The sequence below is a fragment of the Mercenaria mercenaria genome, chromosome 1 (assembly GCF_021730395.1).
Source record: "Mercenaria mercenaria strain notata chromosome 1, MADL_Memer_1, whole genome shotgun sequence".
Lineage (NCBI taxonomy): Eukaryota > Metazoa > Mollusca > Bivalvia > Venerida > Veneridae > Mercenaria > Mercenaria mercenaria.
The window spans coordinates 76,722,028-76,741,047 of NC_069361.1; the positions used below are offsets into that span (position 1 = coordinate 76,722,028).

General features: G+C 35.0%; 1 protein-coding gene across 9 annotated transcripts in view; it reads left to right on the plus strand.

Moving 5' to 3' along the window:
- Positions 1–18,086, plus strand: part of LOC123533430 (5'-AMP-activated protein kinase subunit beta-1-like) — a 47,225-nt gene extending 29,139 nt beyond the window's left edge. For all 9 annotated transcript variants that reach the window (XM_045315077.2, XM_045315071.2, XM_045315104.2 and 6 more), the window contains 3 exons: positions 3,678–3,817; positions 4,366–4,434; positions 5,956–18,086. In XM_045315077.2, coding sequence (XP_045171012.1) covers positions 3,678–3,817; positions 4,366–4,434; positions 5,956–6,033 — 287 coding nt within the window. In that variant the 3' untranslated portion in view covers positions 6,034–18,086. The remainder of the gene's footprint in view (positions 1–3,677; positions 3,818–4,365; positions 4,435–5,955) is intronic.
- The last annotated feature ends 934 nt before the right edge of the window (positions 18,087–19,020 follow it).

Consider the following 19,020-nt stretch of genomic DNA (forward strand, 5'->3'; position numbering starts at 1 on the left):
ACAGATTTGTTTAAATTGTGCATCATATTGACTAAATACTTTGGTATTAAAGCAACGTGAGAAAAATTCTCACTTCATAAGCTCAGTATGTCAGTGCGCAGACTAGTATTTAGACTGGATGGTTTTAGGCCAAGGTCATTAATGAATGTCAGAGTAATTATTTTAAGGTTGGATAAGCTGTTTGTTTTTTGAAATTTCTCCATTTCTCTTTAATCCTTGATAATTATATATCACAAAATATGCACCACATTTATGATTCAGTGTATCTGCAGATTTCAGCATCCAGATTTGTTGTGTAAAGTTCAAGGTCATAACTGAGCTGAATGTCAGGTAACATGCATAGTGTCCACTTTATAACGGCTGAAATGCACCATGGATTTTAGATGTGTTTTCAATTTGATACAACTATGATGTCCCTGATACAATTCAGATTGTGTGTTAAAGGTCAAGGACTTAAGGTTAAGATTAAGGGGCACATCTGTTGAAGAATTTGAGGAACCTAAAAGGAGCATAATGGTCCTAAGCACCTTCTTGAATTTCTTCAAAAGTCTTCGTAAACTGTAAAGGTCAAAGGTTAAAAGTTTTTGATTCTTGTGTTTCTTTACCTCAGTGAATCCCTTCAATACTAACAGTTTAGCTGTCACAAAAGCTATAAACCTTACCAAGCAATTAACATTGCTTGTTAATTAAAAGCGTATTGTTAAAACTAATGTCATCTGAGATTAACACGAACCTGAATGCCTTTAAAGTTATGCTCTTTTTCTTGTTAGAATATGAAAAAAAAAACAAAGTTCAATCAAACAGATTTTGTAGAATCATATGTATATGTAATAGATCATTTATTGACCTTCTGTTGAAATTAAGTTTTGCAGTAACGGAGCACATCAGAGTGAAAGCCATATTTTTATTCATTAGAATGTCAATAGGTGATCTATAACCGATTTATAGTTTAACAAGTAAAATTAAGGGTAACCATAAGCAGCCAAGGTATTTGCCCACAGAATTTGAAAACTGGTTTATACTAGTTTATTATAAACAATACTAGTGCAATCCTGGTATCTGCATATTTTATCGTAAATCAAATGCAGACCTTTGAAGAATTTGGTCTCATTCTGGGACAAGGCCTGACTGAAAAAATGTAGGTTAGATATAAATTTTAGGTATATTTTGGAGTGTGTGGATGTGATAGATAAATGACACAGAGGTTGAATTTGTTGTTAATGGGAGAGAAAGAGGTTGAAAAGTTTCATTGTCAAATTTTCCTTTTCTTTAAGCCCCCATCACACCAAACTAGTTCTCAAAAAGTCCCAACCCGTCCTAAAATATTGTAAAACGGGCTGCGATCTGGCTAGAACGTTTGGTCTTTGGCCGGAAAATATCCATAAAGCGATCGTAGTTAGTTCGTAAACAGTTCTCGATACGTCCATCACGTCTTTATCCCGTTGGAAGTCCTTTTACAGTAAGTTCAGTTCGGAAAAAATGCCCGTTCACCTCATGTGGACACCGTTTGTAGGCAGTCCAATTCTGTCTGTAGTCAGATTAAAGAAGTTCGTAACTAGTCCTACTTCGTTCCGAGTACGTCGAAATACGTTCTAACTAGTTGTTAACTCGACCAACTCGTTCACAGACAGTTTAACTCATTCTGATTACGTCCTCATCTCTCCCTAGTACGTTCAGAACGTAAATTGCAATCATGTTCTGGCCTGATGGGTATTAAAAGCCACCACGTTTCGCCCAGTTCTCATTCTTGTTTGTCTCTTCAACCTCTCAAGACACAAACAAATCCGCAGCAATAGGCAAGTATCAATATGAATACAAAGAAAAGTGAAGCCAAACAGAGACGGTGTGTAAAGTGTTAAAGCTGTAAAAGACCAATGTCTCACAGAAGCCGATACAGAGTCTATTGAGTCAGCCCCTGAACGTGAAAGTCGAGAGGATGAGCGTCGTGATTTATTCCCTGCACCTTTTGACGACTCTGTCTCCAAGTCCGAGGATGAAGGAGGACCGATTAAGAAACCAAAGAAGAAAGAAGCAAAGGCATAAACTTGGCTAAAAAACAAAGACAAATATCAAACAGGGAATGCGACGTACCAAAATCGCAGCCTCCCCAAAACGAAACCTACAGCACGCAGACGTGCACACCACAAACACATACACACACGTACACGCGCACACACACAAAGCCAACACATGAGGACAAAACGAACAAAGGAGCACAGTGGGGCACCGCCTTGGAACGGTCAGTGGCAAAAACACCACTGGGGAGCTTAAACCGGTTTATGGTGCGCACCCAACTTCACTCCTACCCCCACCATGTTCCAAAGACACGGGACAGTGTAAATAAAAGTAATCCCCTCCAGGTGAATCTCTAACACACGTAATGGAAACAAAAAGGCATGGCATGTAAAACACAAAAATGCTTGTGTATAAATATATAAAAAGCAAACCTTTAGAACCAAAAACGTATGTACTCAATGCCTTTTCAGAAGACAGAGCAACAAGAGAAAAACCCTTAAGGGCCCGACGAAACAGGCCAGAAGACAGATATCAAAACAGTTCAGTCCTGGTAGGATTTAGAAACTGCTTATAGAGTCCTCCCCCTCATCCGTCAGACACAATCAAAGAGGGAAGTGTAGTGTCCAAATGTAAACGGGTTGAACTTAGTACTAAACATGCGGTATGTCTCAAAACAGTTGGGTCGTAACCTTTTTAATAAAACGTTTTATAATTTTACCAAATACATTTGGAAAATTACCATGACAACCTTATGTCCAAATCTTGAACCTGTACGGCAACGGCATGTATTTATACCCTAACTTGTGTAATTGTACTGCAGACGGGATCGACGTTGTAGGAACTGTGAATAAACGTACTAAAAACGTGCAGAGCGTACTGAGAACGTATTGCAAACTCTGAGAATTGTTTAGAAACGTATTGCAAACTTAGTATTCTATTTTGATCATATTCAGACGGAATAACGACGCACGAAGGATGTAATGCGGTCGAGTTAAATCTTTCTGTGAACGGATAAAACGAGCTACAAACGGATCCGGTCGGATGCACACAAAACTTAAATTGACGCCCCATCGCATTTCGTCATACCACGTCTCTAGTACGATCGAAGTACGGCGGTTCAGTTCTTAGTGTGTCCTCGTTTTAAATACGTTGCCAGTCCGTCTAACTGTAGGACGGAATGATCGGCAGAAATTTTTGAGTAGGCTCAAAGTTCTGGAGCACCATTCCCGTTCAACCCCGTCCGAGCCAGTCCATAAAGTTTTTAGACAGACTGTAGAACGTCGCTTCTAAGTTTGTTCCGTTGCCACACAGTTTGAGCCCGTTCGGCTACATTTTTTAGAACGTACTGAAAACGAGCTTGGTGTGATGGGGGTATTACTTGGAAAATCATTGGAGTTGTTGGCATTAATATAGGACCCAAATTTGTTTTGTTTTCAAAGAATTTAAAGTTCTTATTAAATGCGTTTTTAATTTAAAGGAAGTTGCTGCATTTCTATTATTATTTAAAGAATATCCTACAATTTAGCCTAATTAACGCGCAGTCAATTTGTGAACAAAAATGTTCATTTTTAGTGTCAGATTTTATTACTAAATACTTTGATTCTATAGTAAAAATGTGCTATATGAGAGCTTGGTTTATCGGTGTGTGTTTTGTTTTGCAGCGACAGAGTTATCGGGGTCGCCGCCAGGTGATTACGCACAGGAAATCCCAGTGAGGCGACCTGGAGAAAAACAGAGTGGTCCTCCAATACTACCTCCACACTTACTCCAAGTTATACTAAATAAAGATACACCAGCACATGTAAGTTGTCTAGCCACAGCACACATAGAATTTGTTTCTTTATTGGAGGACTTGTATGACATTTATAGACATTCAGTACATTGTGATTTCTACAGTTTTGTTTTATATGTTCAAAATGCACTTGTAAAGTCTACTTCTGAAGGTTAATAACTTAAGTTTGTGCATAGGAATCATATTGATCAAATTTTCTTTGACCTTGCCAATGTTTATTTTTACGTGTAGGTATACGCGAGTGTCTATTTTCCTTTCTTCAGTACCCAAACTTTCCAAGAGATGAAGGAGATGGGCCCTGACCTATAAATTTCATGCATGTTAAATTAATCAAGCAGCAATGCTCTTTCCTTAGACATTTTGTTTAAAGTCAATTATTTATGAATGAAAATAAGTGACATCCTGTGAGTTGACTTACAACTATATGAAATACTGTTGAAAAATGGCATTTTATCCTTTCGTGCCTTAGTCATATCTCTGAAAAATGGACTAAATTTGATTTTATTGTTAATGTAATAGATTTTCTCTTTGTCTTGATTATCATTTCTATTTTTCAGTGCGAACCCACATTGTTACCGGAACCAAATCATGTGATGTTAAATCATTTGTATGCGCTTTCAATCAAGGTAATGCATGTAACATGTACATAACATTTTTAGAACTATTTATGGAAGCATTTTGTGATGTGTTAATATAAGCTTTTTTTGTGATTGACGTCCGGTGGTCGTCTGTCCACAATTTCTTGTGAACACGATAGAGACCACATTTTGCAATCAGTTTTAATCAAACTTGCACACAACTTGTATTGGCATAATATCTCTGGTTCCTTCCGAAAAAATGGCCAGATCCCATTATAGCTTCCAGAGTTATGGCCCCTTAAAGGGCCAAAATTTGCTTTTTTTTGTCTTTTGAACACGATAGAGACCACATTTTGCAATCAACTTTTAATTAAACTTGCAAACAACTTGTATTGGCATAATATCTTGGTTCCTTTCGAAAACTGACCAGATCCCATCATGGATTCCAGAGTTATAGCCCCTTAAAGGGCCAAAATAGAGACCATATTTTGCAATCAACTTTAATTAAACTTGCACACAGCTTGTATTGACATAATATCTCAGTTTCTTTTGAAAACTTGCCAGATCCCATCATGGGTTCCAGGGTTATGGCCCCTTAAAGCGCCAAAATGAAATATTTTTGGCTTGTGAACATGATAAGAGACCACATTTTGCAATCAGCTTTTATCAAAATTGCACACAACTTGTATTGGCATAATATCTCAGTTCCTTTCAAAAACTGGTCAGATCCCATCATGGGTTCCAGCGTTATGGCCCCTTAAAGGGCCAGTATTTGCTATTTCGGCTTTTGCAGTTATATAGAGACTTCATTTATGGTTTGATTTGATGCAAACTTGCAAAATATCTTCAACAACAATAAACCTTGGATTCCATGATGAATCTGTCAGATCCATTGACCTACTGACCTACTTTCTTGTTTTTAAGATACAGCCTTGAAATTTGGATGACATGTACAGTTTTGCACACCGATCTTAAAACTGACTTTCAGTGACCGTGAATTTGACTTACTGACCTACTTTTACTTAATATTTTAGTATCAGTTTGACATTTGATACATGTAACTCATATTACTCAGGTATCTAGGGTCATCATGACCCTCTTGTTAGAAAAGTTTGTTGCGACCTGTAGAACAGGGTATTTTAACAAAAAATTTATTTTCGCCAGTATTCGCAATCACAGCAACAAATGGTATCAAAATTCTCCAAATTAACGTATAAACAATTCCGAGGGTGAATTCTTAACAACACAAAAATAAGTGAGTTGTCTATCGAATCCCAAAGTAACTGTGATTCAAAATTTACTTATTTAAATATTGTTGATTTCAGATTCAACAATTCATTTACATGAAAAAGTCATCTGGCTTAAATAGCAAAAAATAAAAAGACAAAAAAACTCTTATTACTTCACACTTTAACAGAATGAAAATAACGTAAGATACTGAAAATACTGTACTTGCACTGTATTAGACATAAAGTTTTCTTTTGCTTATATGTATGGGATGTTTATATGCAAACAAGTGCTTTTAGTAATAAATATATTTTTAATTGATTCTTTTATCTTCTTTTCCAGGATGGGGTAATGGTATTAAGTGCAACACACAGATTTCGTAAAAAATACGTAACCACGCTGTTGTATAAACCTATTTAGCTGTGATATAATATAGTGTAATGTTTATGTAGCATCAAATTCTAGTGACATAATGTAATTGTGCACAGTGAATTTGTGTATATAGGTTTTAAATGGAAAAAAAAAAATTTTACCATAATCAGAGAACGTGATAACCTTGTTGTTACTTGTTAAATATTGAATAGCTGCGGACTGAGTGTTAGGGCACACAAACTGATCAAATGGGAATCTGGTATAATAAGTATAGATATTATCGGAAGTTGGTTTGTTTTTTTTCTCGTCAGTTTCGTTAAAGAAATTTATTTCTGAAGGTAGAATTATATGGAAGTTGTGGATAATTTTTTAAGGTGGCAATGTAAAATCATAACTGCTGGCATATTGGTTCAATGTCGGTAAAATTCAGGTATAACTGGTTGTGTAGAGACGTGTATAAATTAAGTATGTGAGTCTAGAAGGTGTATATGTTAACAAATTTTTGAATGCGGTTTGAATTAAGGATAACATGGTGTAATAGCCATATTTCATATCTTGTAACTGGATGGTAATATTTAAATGAAATTTGGTCACTTTAAAGACATTCAAAATTAAAATCTTTTCACCGAGAGATTTTTCAAATTTTATCATTTTTTGGGGAGATAATCGGTATTGAAGTTAACATTGATGCCTATGGGAAATAGATAATTTCTTTGATTATGAGAATCTGAACTTGAGTTTCAAGAAATAGTTGCGGTAGAAAGCTGCATTATATGATTCTGATACAAATATCAAAAAGAAATCTAAAATTCCCCGTAGGGAAAAGGAGAAAATCATTTTTTTCTAGTTTTCAGGGGAGATAACTCATGAAAGACCAAAATTATCGGGGGGGTGGGGGGGGGGGGGGTAATCTAAAGGATTTTTTTGAGAAATTCTGTCACTATATAACTTGTCAATATGCACCTTATTTCTATCGTTTGACACTTTTAAAGCTTAAATTATCAAGTTTTATGTAGCTTTTGGTGAAATTGAGCCCTATTACACCATGTTATCCTTAAGTCATTTAGATATAAAAGTTCGTTCATAAATATAACAGATTTAAATTTCTACTAAGTTAATAATCTTTGTTCATACAAATAGAATAATTTGTATATATATTACCAGTACATGAGGTAATTTTTCTATCCACCGCATATGATAATTTATATTTCCAGTACCGGTACTTAGGACAAAAATACCACTACTACATAATGAGGATTGTTATTTGATATATATGATAATGTCATCTTCGGTACATAAGTACTCCAAAAATTGTTATTACCAGTACTTATATAAAGTTTATCACCAGTACTTTCGATAATTGTTATCTCCAATAATTTGGATAATTGTTATAACCAATACATAGGATAATTAGTATCTCCAGTACATAGAAAAATTGTTATCAGTGCATTGGAAAATTGTTATCAACTGTACATAGGATAATTGTTATCACCAGTACATAGGATAATTGTTATCACCAGTACATAGGATAATTGTTATCACCTGTTCATGGGACAATTGTAATTTCAAATACATTGTGTAATTGTTAATATTAGTACCTAGGATAATTGATATCACCAGTACCTTTGATAATTGTCATCTTTTATACATTGGATAATTGGTACTCTGTATTACATAAAATAATGCTAAAGATATCTGTTATCCCTGAATTTATACGTGCAAATGATAACTACATACTGTAAAAAATCTCATACAAGAAAGACAGTCTGATCAGTGAAAAATATATATTTTAACAAAGTGGCAAAAAGTATGTTTATGTTTATAACAAATTTTTACAAATTGCCAATTAACTGTTAATGCATAGACGATAAGACATACTATGATTATGGCAGGCATTATATGATAATTTTCAAGTATGATAATTCTGGCGAGGTGTATATGATAATGAGTGGGCTAGTATAACCATCCACATTTTAACCATTGTTGTTACTTGTTAACTGTTTAAACAGACATTTCCATTTTTAAAACATCACAGAAGCTGTTTGTATTGACTGGAAGGTGTGAATGTTTTAGTGTACAAATCAGGTAATCAACAAACTGTACAGAAAAAAGTGATCAGCGTGTATTATACTGATAATTAAATGGTTGATAGGAGATGTTTTCATTACACCATAACTAAGGAGCTTGTAAATAAACATGTGTACCTTGTTTTGCCTGCTTATATGTATAGGTCATAAGGACGTATCTCATTTTCATCATTGTTTTATATTCAGTTGTACAGAATGAACAGTTGTTTAGATTTTACACAGGCTAGATACTCCCATGCTTGTTTTGATACGTAAGCACTTTTTACAGATAAAATATTTTGATTGACATTTTTGAAGAAAAGTTTGTATCAGTAGAATTGAATACAATATATAAAAATTGATTTATTTAAGAAGTTAATGCACAATGTAAAAGAATGTAGACCCCTCCTCCCCTCCCACTCCACCAATAAAAATACGTTAACAGTTTTGCTTGTTTTTCGTAGACTGGGTTAGATATACTAATATATGTATAGAACCAATTCAGGTTATCACTCTGTAGTCCCAACCTACCTAGAATGTAGAGATTTAGAAGTCTTAGGGGAAAAAAGTCCAATTCATGTGACAAAAATAATCTTTAAATGCATATTCAAATTTTGTACTAATTAAACTTTTGTGTGTACTAGAAACCAGATATTAAGATATATACTAATTGCAGTCAAAACATCTGGTGACTGAAGATGCCTAGATATTTGTATGTGAAGAAAATCATTTTTGTGCTATAAGAACTCTGGTTTTTCCATTTTTGTAAAAAAAAAAAGCAAAGCCTCTGTGATGGAGGTTTAGTGTTGGTTATTCAGTAAAAGCACAATAATTTCTGGTAATTATGTCTTCCACCACACAGTGGTGTGGGAGACATATCGATTTACTCCTGTCTGTCTGTGTGTCTGTCTGTCTGTCACAAACCTTGTCCGCACTCTTAAGTCAAACATTTCTCATCCGATCTTCACCAAACTTGAACAAAATGTTTTTGACCATAAGACCTCAGCCAAGTTCGATTACTAGCCAAATCCGCCCAGGCACTCTTGAATTATGACCCTTGAATTACTGATTGGATCCACTCGTCTAGACCATCTAGACAAAACAGACATTTTTGATAGGAACCATTCGTCTGAACAATCCAGCAGACAAACAAGGCAGTTGTGGGAGACATGCGCTTATCTCAAAAGCATCTCTAGTATTTGTTTTTAGTATAGATGGGTAGTACATCCAGAACCTGTATTAGGCATGTGCATAGTTTTACAATATTTTTGCCCATCCAGTATATAGACATGTATATAGTTATTATATAGTTTATTATTATAATGAAATTGGATGTGCATAATCATGGAAGTATTATCTCTCGTGCTCCATGTATTTGATAGCAGCTCAGATTATTTATTTTGTCTTCTTAGAATTGACTTTTTAATTTATATTGATGTTAATACAAGATATTTTACCCTTAAGTTTTTGTTTTAACTTCCGCTTTGCACAAGATTATGGTTTGTTTTTGACATTTTTTGCAATTTAGTTGTTCATCATTTGTGAATATTTTTATACTTGTGAGTAACATCACTTTTATTCAGTTTTGCAAATTCCATAGAAGTGATGTTACGTTTAATTGTAATGTAATGTTTAATGGTAACGTAATGTTTAAAGGTAACATTATGTTTTTATAGCGACATTTACCTGTGCGTGTAGAATGAACTTGTTTTGTTTAGTGTATTTGTATATTAAATCAAAACAAGTGTTGAATGAAAAATTTTCGTGTAAGATTGAATAGATGTTTAAAGCTAGAACAGTTTTCCTCACCCATATGATATTTACCACGTATTCTATGATGTATTTCTTGTTAAAGTGCAATTTGGAAATTACGGGAAACAGAATACAGTAAAACTCGGATATAGCGGATTTGTGGGGAAATTTTGAATTTGTTAGGTGTAATCAGGGTTTGAGTATCCATATAATAATAATTAGTTATGTATGGACAAAGGAATGTACCGGTTTGTTAAATGTGTGGTGGAATCATATATTGTTACAGACAAATTTGGATCAGATTTGAAATTAAAAATAGTCTGTCGTAAAACTGTTTCCATTAAATTATTTGTTGATGTTCTCAAATGAGGACTTTGCTTTTCTCTGGTCAGAAAAATTGAAAGTTGTGTAATTTATGTAACAAAAATAAACTCTGCTACTTGTCTAAGAAAAATATTATATTTAGGTTTCTTTTTCTTTTTTTTTAAAGATTTTAAAAGAAAGCTAGAAAGCTAATTCAATAATATACATGTTTGGGCATTAAATTATTGATGAAATAATAAAGGAAGAAATTTGCACTATATGTATATATAACCAAGTTCTCTGTATCCAAAGATTTTTAAATGAAGGCGGAAGTTCGTGTAATGAAATGGTTGTTCCTTTTATCCGAGTTTTGGCTGTATCAGAGTTAACTATATCTGAGTTTTACTGCAGTTTATTGGTTAGCCTTAAAAAAGTGTTTTTAATTTTCATTCATAAAGTTATGGAAGCACTTATAAAGTATGTCTTGTGTTTTTCAGTATATTTTGTATTTGTAGAGAAGCTTTTGAGATATTTAAGTGAATGGTCATTCTAAATGGAACTTTCTGGTCGAGATGTACTCCTAGCTCATTAAAAAAAAAAAAGATTTCTTTTCACTGTGTAATATTATGTGTGATACAAGATTTATGCCTGTTTCTCGTCGATTCGAGCTTTCTCATCGATTCGAGCCCTTGTGTTTTAGTAAAATTCATGCTCATGTAGCATGTTCTTCCATTAGAAACTTGTGTCATTCACATTTTAAAATGCCTTGGAAAATGTTAGTCATGAAACCACTGAAAAAATGAGTAAATACCTGTTTTAATATTTTGCATCAAAAATTGCTTATTTGTAAAGGTAATTACATAGTGGGTAATATTGTGAGCCCAAATTTCAAATTAAAAGCATCCTGAGCATATTTCGACTGTTGTAACGAGTGAACAAGAAGTCAATCTTGATAGAAATTTGCTTTATGGAAATAAAATATGCAAACATTAACACTTAATGACCTTCCAAACAAAGGGCTCGAATCGATGAGAAAGTTTTAAAATGATGCGGAGTTTGACCTCCTTCAGTCTTGTGCAAAAAAATACATATAAAAGATGATAAAAGTGTAATTCTTATTTCCCATTGTTAAATGCAAATATTTTTGTAACTAAAAACAAAAATTATTTAATTGAACAGGTTTACAAAAATATGCACAACCCTAAACGATCTAAGAGGCTCGAATCAAGGAGAAAGCAGCATATATCAGTTGGTGATGTTTCCTGAAAGGAGAAAAGTCGTTATTTTTGATGTCATTTTAAACCTTGTTTCCCAACAAAAGGCATTTTGCCAGATGGGACTTTTTAACATGACAATTCACATTTCTTATTTTAACATTTAGATGCTTTCTAGATATAGGTCTTATCTTTTAGTATTAATTTATTTACACATTCCCTAACAAAAGACCATTTTCCTGTAAAAAAAGCTAAATATACAAACAAATATTGAAATTTGAGTTACATGTTCCAAGCTCATTTTTAATGGAGCACTTTTGCTGCTTTAACACCATCATTTTCTGGAACATTAATTTTTATGCCACCCCTTTACAGAAGAGGAGGTGTACTGTTTTGCTCATTGTTGGCTGGTCCTTCGTAATGTAGACCATTTGGTTTCTAGTCAGTAACTAGAGAATGCTTGGTCTCTCAGATGCCTTTGGTTATTGGATGATTTGGGTGTGTGTGTGGTGGGGGTGGGCGGGGGTGGTGGAGGGTCAAAGTTAAAGATAACAGTGACCTTGAGACAGAAAACAGTTTCCACACAGTAACTTGAGAACTCTTTGTCCTTCAGTCATCAAACTTCATAGAATGACCTCTGTTGCTTTTGGGGTTAATAAGTAAAAGGACAAAGTCACATGACCTGGAGACTGAAAACTCATCCCAGTAAGTAGTGTTCTGGTCACAGTTGTCTCAACTTCGTAGGATGATTGCCTGTGGTCAGTAAATTACCCTTATTGTTTTAGGAGTCAGTAGGTCATAGATCAAGGACACTGAAAATAAGCTGCGCCATGAGAAAACCAGCATAGTGGCTTGGCGATCAGCATGGATCCAGACCAGTCTGCGCATCTGCGCAGATTGGTCAGGATCCCTGCTGTTCGCGGATGCGCAGGCTGGTCTGGATCCATGCTGGTCGCCAAGCTACTATGTTGGTTTTCTCATGGTGCGGCTCAAATGTTTTCTGCTTAGTATGATTGATTGTTTCAGTAGATGACCCAAGTTGTTCTTTGGGGTCAGTAGGTCAGAGGTCTTAGTGGTCTTGAGACTGAACAGGGTTTCATATCAATAATTGCAGTCTGTAAATTTCATAGGATGATTGTTAATGTTCAGGTCATGACCTGTATTATATTGGGAGTCAGGATGTCAAAAGTCAAGGACATAGTGACCTCGGGGACTGAAAACGTGACGAGCGGTTTTTGGGGGGCATACATGTTTTAGAAACAGCTTTTGTTGTGTGGTTTATTTACTTTTGATGTCTTTGTTTCTGGGTGTGGTTTTACATCTGCATGCATGTGTTGTCGATCACTGAGGCTAATTAAAAATGATATGAATGAGATTGTTTGCCTGAAGCTTGTGTGGATATTTGGAATGATATTCAGTAAAAAGGAAATTCTTTATATGCCTCATCTGTTAAAATGAGAATAAATTTTTGTAGCAATATGGCCGTTGTGTTTTTAATTCTTTTGCTCCAATGCAGCGTTCTAAAAACAAATTTGATTCAAGACAATGTCTGAATTTCAGCTAATTTGCCCATACACACATGCCTAAATGGAAGTATAGAAGCTTCAATCTGTCTATTAAAGCAGTATTTCTGTAAACATTTCAACCAGAATTTCAAACAAAAATACATTTCCTGGAAGAAAATCTGTATAAAATGTTAGATGATTTTTGCAACATTTCCTCATAAAGTACACAAGCATTGTCTCGAGTTGCTTTTAAAATGATGTACAAAATCAATATGCTAGTTAGACTGTAACAAATATTTGAATCCAGTTTTTCTCTTGAAATTTCTGAATGCCAGGTATTCATATATCATTTTAATGAAGGTTTCCAACATCTAGTTTTAGCAGTTGTTCTGTTTTATACTTAAAAGTACATCTTATACATGACATTATATTTCTAACTGCCAACTGACCTACTTTTTCTACATGTTAGCTTGCTTCTAGTATAGAGTAAGTTCGAACTGGTGTATGTAACAAATTAAGATAAGAAGTCAACATCTGGAATTGTGTACCAATGTTTTGTCACGCAAGTTGATCAGCATCATTTTTACGGACAGCCAGAGTAAAATGAGATGTGAGTGACACTTGTAATTATTACAGCCTGTCAAATTTTTTAACATCGGATCTAATTATAGACCTGTTTCAATCAGGAGTCCAGTCAGAGAATGCAGCTTTCTGATTGGTCAATTTCAATATTGAGCTTGGAGTCAACCAATCAGAGCCTGGAGTTTTTAGAATGGTCTCCTATCTCAGTTTTATTATGTTAGACCTTTAAATTAAAGTTTAAAGAATTTTCAGATGAAGAAAGAATAATGTGGTTGTTCTTGGTTACAAATGGCTCAATGTTTCTAATGTTTTAACTGATATGCAATGTTGAATGTTAATTGTTAAGTTTGCCTAGATCTCGTGCTCTTCATCGTTTTGCTTTAGAATTTAAGCTAGGGTTGTTACAATGACATACTGAAACGTAAAATTCATTTCTTTCATATGTAATTTGTTTTTTTATTACACAAAGTAAACAGAAACTTTTGACATGAACTCTGATAAAATATTGTGAATATGTATCACTAAGTTGCCTCAAAGGCATAAGATTTTATCTTAATATCTTACTTATTTTAATGAAGAAACTGATAAAACTCTGCAGGTTTCTATTACTATGTTTCTTAATACCCTAATTAATGGTTCTGCCAATTTACTAAGTCTAATGAACAATTTTGTGGAATCATTCAGTTTCTTGGGGACACAATTTGGCATTTTTACCGAAACAGCTTGTCCTTTGATGGTTTGAATTTGTGGATGTCATCTTTTGAACATAACATGAATGGGAAGTTTACTTGAGTCAAGCATGAAAGGCCCTCATGAATATTTATGATTTGACAGTACTGTGAAATCATTTAATTTCGTGGGCATGAAATTTTGTGGTTTTTGTCAAAACAGAAATTTCATGGGGATATAATTCGTGGATCGCGAAATTTTGAACATAAATTGAATAGGAATTTTACTTGTTCGTTGGGATTAAATTTCGATGTTGGCTCAACCACGAAATCCACGAAAATAAGTTCCCCACGATTATTAATGATTTCACAGTATTTCATAATAAAACAACAAAGATGTCTACAGTGTATTTGTCTCGGCCTGAATTTAAGTTCATTTCCCAGCTTGTATTTTGTTTGTAGTCATTTGATCATATGAGTAGAATATATAATAGGATAACTCATCAATTGATTTGCTGAAAGACTAGAGCACAGATTGGGAAAGAATAATTGTGAAATATATGCCCCTTTAGTTTACCATTGTGTGAGTGTACAACTAATGAACTAGGGCCTTTATCTGAATAGTGTTTAAACAGCTAATTGTTCTCTTTGCTAAGTTATTGTTTAATAAGCACAAGTTGCAATGAAACTTTGAAAAAGTATGTCTCCTTAAGCTGCAGATTTCAAAAACTAAAAACTGAATTCTAGAAATAAAAAATTTAAACAAAGATGAGGCAAAGTGAATATTTGGTGCTTTAATTATGTTAAAATTTTGCAAGTTGATGAATGCATGTCCTGTTTGTTTCAGTGTAGCTATGTGTAATCACACTGCCGCTTAAAGACACTAAAATGTAGTTTATGTTACATAGCTCTTTAAATTGTAACTACCGGTAAACTGTTCAAGGATGTTTTTTTCATTTTTGGAACCATTTAAAGGGTATTCATTGATATTTTATGTACTGGTAAGTTAATAAGTTTTTGCAGAAATGTTAATTCAGAGTTACTATATTAAGTCGGACGTTGTCATCTTTTATAATGTGGTTTTCAAATGTTGTAATAAAGCCTAGGAATTTTTGTTTTAAATGTAACAGTGCAAGTAAAATTATTTTATTTTGTTGGTACTAGTATGAAGAAAAAAATGTAGTTTTTTTGTGTTTTTAATAAGTATAGTTGGTTTAGTTGTAATTAATGGAAAAAGTAGTAAAAGTGCCATTGGTCAAAGGTTTACTGATTTGATTACCGTAAAAGTTTCATTAAGAGCACAATTCGTTATGAAAGAATCTCTAAGGCAAGTCATGTATTAGAACTTGATTAGAAAAGTTTATTAATCCCCCGCCGTGGCGGAGGGATTATAAGAATGGTCTGCGTCCGTCCTTCCGTCCGTCCTTCCGTCCGTAACAAAATCGTGTCCGGTCCATATCTCCTAAACCCCTTGAAGGATTTTCATGAAACTTGGGTCAAATGATCACCTCATCAAGACGATGTGCAGAACCCATGAGTCAGCCTTGTCGGTTCAAGGTCAAGGTCACAACTCGAGGTCAAAGGTTTGAGCCTGCCATTTTGTGTCCGCTCTATATCTCCTAAACCCCTTGAAGGAATTTTATAAAACTTGGGTCAAATGATCACCTCATCAAGACGATGTGCAGAACCCATGAGTCATGCCGGCTCAAGGTCAAGGTCACAACTCAAGGTCAAAGGTTTGAGCCTTCCATTTTGTGTCCGCTCTATATCTCTTAAACCCCTTGAAGGAATTTTATAAAACTTGGGTCAAATGATCACCTCATCAAGACGATGTGCAGAACCCATGAGTCAGTCATGCCGGCTCAAGGTCAAGGTCACAACTTAGGGTCAAAGGTTTGAACCTTCCATTTTGTGTCCGCTCTATATCTCCTAAACTCCTTGAAGGATTTTCATCAAACTTGGGTCAAACGATCACCTCATCAAGGCGATGTGCAGAACTTATGAGTCAGCCATGTCGGCTCAAGGTCAAGGTCACAACTGAAGGTCAAAGGTTTGAGCCTTCCATTTGGTGTCCACTCTGTATCTCCTTAACCCCTTGAAGGATTTTCATCCAACTTGGGTCAAATGATCACCTCATCAAGAACTCATGAGTCAGCCATGTCAACTCAAGGTCAAGGTCACAACTGAAGGTCAAAGGTTTCAGCTCTGTATCTCCTAAACCCCTTGAAGGATTTTCATGAAACTTTGGTCAAATGATCACCTCATCAAGACGTTGTGCAGAATTCATGAGTCAGCCATGTCAGCTCAAGGTCAAGGTCACAGCTAAAATCAAAGGTTTTACCCTTTCACTATCCATAGCAGTGGCGGGGGATTTAGCTGTCTTTCAGACTGCCTTGTTCTACAGTAGTTTTAACAGGAGTGAAGTATAAAAGTGAAAAGTCTTATGTTAAGGATAATAAAAAAGAATGTGGAATGTAAGTTTATTACCATAAAGCTTAAAAATGGAAATACATTCTGCAATATAGTTGTGTTATTTAAGGTTGGAATATTGTAAAGCAATACACATAATGACCCATGCGTGTTTAACCTTTAGCCTGCTGGCAGAAAAAGATTCTGCCTTTGGGACCAGTGCAGACCGAGATCAGCCTGCACGTCCGCAGTCTGATCATGGTCTGCACTGTTCGCTGTTCAGTCAGTAAATTTTCAGTGAGCACCTCTTTGAATAAGAAGTGGTACTGCCGAAATTGCATGATGGATCAGTCCATTTTAGAAACTTAGCAGGATAAAGTTTAAACATTGAATATGTAGAAATAGGCAATTTATTAGAGGGATTCTGATCAAACAAAAATGCAAATGATGGGCTTATTTCATACGACAATATGCAAATTTGGGTCATTTATGATGTAGGTTTGATGTTTGTTTCCAGAACAACCTGAGAAACTTGATTGTTTCACAAACATTCAGTGAGTTTCTTTGAGTGGACATAATAGGGTCTACTGTGGCCAAGTACTTCAGGTCATAAATGTCATTTGAGGAATAAATATTATAAGAGGGTCATTTGGACAGCATAGAACACAACTGTGCAAGATAATAATAGACTTGGTTTGATTCTGTTCATGAGAGTTAATGAAATGTGAAACACCCATTGTATTCCGTTTCACAAACCTGCAAGGAATTCTATTACAAAGAAAGACTTATGATAAAGAAAAAAACCCAGGAAATATAAGGACATTGAACCATCTTTCTTCTTAAGAGAAATTTGATTGTTAAATTTGATTGTTTTACTTGGGGTACCTGAAATTACTCGAGATAAAATTATCTGAGTTGGATACCTGGTTGAACACTATCACCTTAGGACTTGTGTATGACAGTAAAAAAACTATAAGAAGAGCTCTGAATATCTTGTAAACTTAGTGAGGCCTAATTACATATGAGCCATGCCATGAGAAAACCAACATTTGCAACCAGCAAGGATCCAGACCAGCCTGCGCATTCGCACAGTCTGGTCAGGATCCTTGCTGTTCTCTTTCAAAGCCTATTGCAATTAGAGAAACCGTTAGCAAACAGCATGGATCCTGACCAGACTGCGCGGATGTGCAGGCTGGTCTGGATCCATGCTGGTCGCAAATGCACTATGTTGGTTTTCTCATGGTGCGACTCATATAAAAAATTCAGTTCTGTCAAAGCTGTAAAAATACGCATTTCCATTTCATTGCAGAATGAGCTAACTACTTATTTTTGAGGATTATGAATTTTGTTACGCTTCACAAGATATCAATATAATAATTGTGCATTTGAATTGTAGTGTTGTAAGTTGTGTTATCAGGAACCAATGGTCATGTTTTTTCTTGTGTAAAGTTGTAAATCAGGTGTATAGCATTGACTGTAAAATTATTTTAGACGCATACATACCTATACATATACTGTAAATACACATGATGAAATTGTTACATAAGAAAGGATTTTACAGATGCACATGTACAACGTGCTGAAATAAAATCTTATACAAGACTTAAGGGTTTGTTATTGTATATGACCCTTCTTGTACTGTCTGTCAGTTAAGTTAGGGTCTGAGGATAATAAGAAAGGCTCTCAGAATTTAGCATTTGCTTGGTTGCTTCTGAGCAAAAATTTGAAACCGACCAATGGTAAGGCTGCATTCCGAGACTGGTCCCCAAACTTGGTTTTAAAATAACCGGTACTGGGCTTCCTTTCACTAATAACGTAACACTCACAAGATGCCGTTCAACTTAGAAACAGTTTCCCAGGGTAGACTTTGCGGGGGGGGGGGGGGGGGGGGGGGGGGGGGAAACACTAGTATGGTGTTTTGATTGTGTTGTAAAGATTTTCCTGTGTACAAAATTCTTAACTCTTTCATTTGTATTTCTAAATTTTCGGAAATGTTGAAAAATAACAACCGTTAGCTTAATCACCTGTTGAAATTTCGAACATCTGGGCCCAGGTCACTAACCCTGTCTGTTTGGACTTGAAGCCCAGTTTAGGATGTGAAATTCTTGCTCACTTCAACTTCAATTACTGGAATGTCTGAGCTACAGCTTTACATGTGGTCCTTCACCATTTCCCATATATTTTTCATGTTTGAATAGCTTGAAACAACATTTTGCTCATCTTGTTTGTTTTGGGTTTAACACAGTTTTTCAACAGTATTTCAGTTTCATAACGGCAGACAGTTAACCTAAGCACTTTCCTTGATTCTGTACCATTACACACCTGTTCTCTGCAAGTAGCTGCAAGCTTCCCCAGATGAATCAGAGGGGAAGGACAACAGTTACTGATTTCAGACACAATGTCTTTTATCAAATCATCACAGAAAACATATGCCTTGCCCTGGTATCAAACTCAAGACCTGTAGATCTGCACTCTCCCTATTGCAATAAGCAGGAGGGCCATCTTGTAACCTTGAGCAATTTGTGTTAATCTGTTT